The sequence below is a fragment of the Oncorhynchus nerka genome, linkage group LG5 (assembly GCF_034236695.1).
Source record: "Oncorhynchus nerka isolate Pitt River linkage group LG5, Oner_Uvic_2.0, whole genome shotgun sequence".
In the NCBI taxonomy this organism is placed as follows: Eukaryota; Metazoa; Chordata; class Actinopteri; order Salmoniformes; family Salmonidae; genus Oncorhynchus; species Oncorhynchus nerka.
The window spans coordinates 66,369,194-66,374,505 of record NC_088400.1 but is presented as its reverse complement, the minus strand read 5'-3'; the positions used below and the strand labels follow the sequence as shown (position 1 = coordinate 66,374,505).

The 5,312-nt window shown below is 48.3% G+C and overlaps 1 protein-coding gene across 1 annotated transcript; it reads right to left on the bottom strand.

Moving 5' to 3' along the window:
• Window positions 1–593: 593 nt before the first annotated feature.
• LOC115120114 (C-X-C chemokine receptor type 1-like) lies at window positions 594–4,776 on the bottom strand. Its single transcript, XM_065018982.1, has 4 exons — window positions 4,479–4,776; window positions 3,877–3,967; window positions 2,583–3,348; window positions 594–1,296 (listed from the first exon to the last, which is right to left on the bottom strand). Exons 2-4 carry the CDS (start codon window positions 3,881–3,883, stop codon window positions 990–992), a joined length of 1,080 nt encoding a protein of 359 aa, XP_064875054.1. The 5' UTR covers window positions 3,884–3,967; window positions 4,479–4,776; the 3' UTR covers window positions 594–989.
• Between the last annotated feature and the right edge of the window lie 536 nt (window positions 4,777–5,312).

Genomic DNA, 5,312 nt, shown 5'->3' with positions numbered 1-5,312 from the left:
ATTTAATAAAAATCGTCCGATTAATCGGAATCGGCTTTTTTCGTCCTCGGGGTTGAAAGATCATAATCATGCGACCTCTAGTGAGTAGTATATGGAGCTTTGGTGACAAAACGGATGTCACTGTGATAGACTGCATCCAATTTATTGAGTAGGGTAATGGATGCTATTTTGTAAATGACATCGCCTGTCCACATCATCCAAACAGAAGACAGGTCCAATATCATAACTGTGACATACTCCGGGCAGCTTTCAAATAGTAGTGACCTCATTATGGCTGTCTTCACCAGCAAGCTAATCAGGAGGCCTATGGTGCAGTCAGAGCTGGTATCCCATTCAGACCCATTCAGACTGCCCTCTGCTGGTGAATGGGAGTAATAGTAATTTAGTAATAACAGAACATATGGGTAATAAACCGGCTGTAGGGCCTTCTTAATACCAAACACTAGAAGGGAGCCAATTATAGCCTGTGCGGTTTTAACTATTGAGTGTTGAAAGATTTGGAACTAGTTGGTCACATCACAGTTGAGTTTACTGTGTCATTATTCCCTTTGAGGAAATGTGTCTGGTGTCTTATCAAGCAGCTTTGGACAAACAACAGCACAGGGTATTTATTACATAATACAACAGACAACCGAGGGCATTATATACATGTACAGACACCAGGGGCAATAGTATATGGAGGGACATTAAAGATCACATACATACAGGATCTGAGTCTGCAGCCTGATAGTGCCAGCACATATTCAATGTCAGGCAAGGAATGTTAGGTTACAATATGTTACAAAGGGACAATCTTATACGTTATTCAAAGCAGGGTTGGAGTCAATTCCAGTCAGTTCAGAAAGTGAACCAAATTTCGATTTAAAAAATGTCCTCATTGAAAAGCATTGGAATTGGAATTTTAGAGTGCTTCCTGAATTGAGTGGAATTTAAATGGAATTGACCCCAACCCTGATTCAAAGTAATGTGGGGACAAACTGTCAGATCAATCATAACAGTCCATTCCCTTCTGAGGTCTGGGATGTGGACCTGCTAAATCGAGACGACGACCCCCTCTCTGGTCCTCGTGACTTCCTGACCAGGGCACCCAGGTTCCCCCTGAACTTCTCCCCCACAAAGGCATACAGCACTGGGTTAACAAAGCTGTGGACCAGGGATAGGCTGTGGGTGACCTGGAGGGCCAGGTCCACCCTGTTCCTCACAGCACAGTCGAAGCGCACCAGCTTGGCCCTCATCAGGGTGTCGGCCATCAACGTCATGTGTAACGGCGTCCAGCACAGGAGGAAGGCGAACACATTTACATTTACATTTAAGTCATTTAGCAGACGCTCTTATCCAGAGCGACTTACAAATTGGTGCATTCACCTTAAGACATCCAGTGGAACAGCCACTTTACAATAGTGCATCTAAATCTTTTAAGGGGGGGGAGGGTGAGAAGGATTACTTTATCCTATCCTAGGTATTCCTGAAAGAGGTGGGGTTTCAGGTGTCTCCGGAAGGTGGTGATTGACTCCGCTGTCCTGGCGTCGTGAGGGAGTTTGTTCCACCATTGGGGGCCAGAGCAGCGAACAGTTTTGACTGGGCTGCGCGGGAACTGTACTTCCTCAGTGGTAGGGAGGCGAGCAGGCCAGAGGTGGATGAACGCAGTGCCCTTGTTTGGGTGTAGGGCCTGATCAGAGCCTGGAGGTACTGAGGTGCCGTTCCCCTTACAGCTCCGTAGGCAAGCACCATGGTCTTGTAGCGGATGCGAGCTTCAACTGGAAGCCAGTGGAGAGAGCGGAGGAGCGGGGTGACGTGAGAGAACTTGGGAAGGTTGAACACCAGACGGGCTGCGGCGTTCTGGATGAGTTGTAGGGGTTTTATGGCACAGGCAGGGAGCCCAGCCAACAGCGAGTTGCAGTAATCCAGACGGGAGATGACAAGTGCCTGGATTAGGACCTGCGCTGCTTCCTGTGTGAGGCAGGGTCGTACTCTGCGGATGTTGTAGAGCATGAACCTACAAGAACGGGCCACCGCCTTGATGTTAGTTGAGAACGACAGGGTGTTGTCCAGGATCACGCCAAGGTTCTTAGCGCTCTGGGAGGAGGACACAATGGAGTTGTCAACCGTGATGGCGAGATCATGGAACGGGCAGTCCTTCCCCGGGAGGAAGAGCAGCTCCGTCTTGCCGAGGTTCAGCTTGAGGTGGTGATCCGTCATCCACACTGATATGTCTGCCAGACATGCAGAGATGCGATTCGCCACCTGGTCATCAGAAGGGGGAAAGGAGAAGATTAATTGTGTGTCGTCTGCATAGCAATGATAGGAGAGACCATGTGAGGTTATGACAGAGCCAAGTGACTTGGTGTATAGCGAGAATAGGAGAGGGCCTAGAACAGAGCCCTGGGGGACGCCAGTGGTGAGAGCGCGTGGTGAGGAGACAGATTCTCGCCACGCCACCTGGTAGGAGCGACCTGTCAGGTAGGACGCAATCCAAGCGTGGGCCGCGCCGGAGATGCCCAACTCGGAGAGGGTGGAGAGGAGGATCTGATGGTTCACAGTATCGAAGGCAGCCGATAGGTCTAGAAGGATGAGTGAACACCACGGCAATGATGGCCCGCATGGCCCTGTGCTTCTGAAAGCCGCTCGTCTGCAGCAACCGGGCCACGGTGATGCTGTAGCACGCCACCATGATGACTAGTGGGAGCAGGAACCCTAGGATGTGGCGTAGGCCGCGAGTAGCGAGCCGCCAGTGGGTGGCGCTGCTGAGGTCGAAGTGCTCAGCACACCTCGTCGGACCACCACTATGGGGCGTGAAGGCGTCGTTGAAGAGGGCAGGCAGAGAGAGGGCGCCCCCCAGAGCCCAGATGAAGGTGCAGGCGTACCATCTGCAGGCCCTTCGGCGCCCCTTACGGGACTTGGCAGGGCGAACGATCACCAGGTAGCGGTCGACACTGATACACACCAGGAACAGGATGCTGGTGTAGAAGCTAGCCTCCATAACCAGGCTGAGGAACTTACACAGGAAGTCACCAAAGATCCAGCCGTGGAGCGTGGCAGCAGCCCAGAAGGGCAGGGTCAGAGCCAGCAGCCCGTCAGCTACAGTCAGGTGAAACAGATAGACGTCGGATGGGGTCAGGGACTGTTGACTGAAGCCAATCACGAGCCCCACAAGTAGGTTACCAGGAACAGCCAATAGGAAGATGGCGACGTGAAGGACACACAGGAATATGACGGCACCGGGAGAAAGGGGCTGAGCTGCACAGGACAATGTGTTAAAGTTCAGGTCAAAGGAGGTGATGTTGAAGTAATAGGAGTCATTGGCTGATTTATAGTCATAGTCTGGCTTATAATCATAGTCCAGGACCTCTGTTGGAGATGGGGAAAACAGTAGTCAGTGGGGATCTTTTTATGATATGATCACTTAGTCTTATACTGTTATTCTATCTAAAGCTTCTTATACAGTCAACAGATATTCTGTACATTTCTTTCTATGGATCTATCCATCCCATCCTCCATCCACCCACCCAAACCCATCCATCCATTCACCCACCCACCCAAACCCATTCATCCAGCCACCCACCCAAACTGATCCATCCATCCATCCACCCAAACCCATCCCATCCTTTCATCCATCCAAACTCATCCATCCATCCTCCCAAACTCATCCATCCATCCTCCCAAACTCATCCATCCATCCACCTAAACCCATCCATCCACCCAAACATCCAACAACACTCATCCATCCATCCACCCACTCAAAGCCATCCATCCAAACCTATCCCTTCATCAATCCAAACCCATCCATCCATCCATCTACTCAAACCCATCGACCCACCCAAACTCATCCATCCAACCACCCAAACCCATCCATCCACAAACTATATAGGTTCTCACCTGTCATCTTTGCATCCAGCTCTATGATAATGAAGAGAGAATTGTCACTGTTTTAAAGACATCAGAGCTGGGATGGAAGTGTCAAGACATCCTGTTAATTAAGAGAACAATATTGTGTCACTGCACTTGAGTCATTTGTCAGCCTCAAATTCTGCCTCCTCAACGATTAGAAATGAAAGTCATACACTCCACTTTTTCATTGAATTATCAAAAAGAGAAGTTTGACAGCAGTTTGGAACTTTTTAGGCAGTTTCTTTTTCTGTCAGCTGTTGGTGGATCTGAGAGCACATTACTAAATATAATACGGTAAGATAGAGACAGACAGAGAAAGACTAGCCTTTAACTTCTGATGCCCTTGTCTTAGTTGAGACATCTTCACTTAAAGACATCCTCCAGTGATTTTTTTAACTTTTACTGTTTTTAAAGCAATATCCCAAGTATAAATAAAATGGCGCCGGAGGAAATGGCAGCAGTTTTACGGGCGGCAAACTAATTGTGCTATTATGTGGGGGTTTTTGCAACTTGTTTTGTACATAATGTTTCTGCAACCGTATTTTACGACAAAAAAAGTGCTTCTGGATATCAGGACAGCGATCACTCACCTCTGGTTAGACAAAGATTTTTTCTACAAGGAGGGCGCACAAGACATTCACCAAACACCCCCGTTATTTGCAAGAGGAAGCGACGCTGGTACAGAGGACAAAGAACCTGATACCTGGTCAGGACCCAGATAAGGCGAGTGGGAAAGCTGCCGTCACCGTTAATACTACTCGCCAACGTACAATCATTGGACAATAAATTAGACAAAGTACAATCACGAATATCCTACCAACGGGTCTACAAAAACTGTCATATCCTATGTTTCACGGAATCGTGGCTGAATGACGACATGGATATTCAGCTAGCAGGATATACTCTAAACTGGCAAGATAGACGTAAGACGGGGGGGGGGGGGGGTCTGTGCATATTTGTTAACAACAGCTGGTGCTGTCTAAGGAAGTCTAAGGAAGTCTCTAGATTTTGCTCGCCTGAAGTGGAGTATATTGTGATAAATTGCAAGCCACACTACTTGCCTAGAGAGTTTTAAGCTATAGTTTATGTGGCTGTTTTTTTACCACCACAGACAGATGCAGGAACTAAGATCGCACTCAGTCAGTTGTATAAGGAAATAAGCAAACAGGAAACCGCTCACCCAGATGCGGCGCTCCAGAGACTTTAATGCAGGGAAACTTAAATCAGTTCTACCAAATCTCTATCAACATATTAAATGTGCAACCAGAGGGGAAAAAATCTAGATCACCTGTACTCCACACACAGAGACGCATACAAAGCTCTCCCTCGCCCTCCATTTGGTAAATCTGACCTCAACTCTATCCCCCTAATTACTGCTTACAAGCAAAAATTAAAGCAGGGAAGCACCAGTGACTCGGTCTATA

Excerpts from the sequence above, each read along its gene's own strand:
- LOC115120114 (XM_065018982.1), bottom strand. Across the intron at positions 1,297-2,582 it reads ATGCGGGCCATCATTGCCGT|TGTGTTCGCCTTCCTCCTGT; the intron begins GGTGTTCACTCA and ends TGTAAATGTAAA.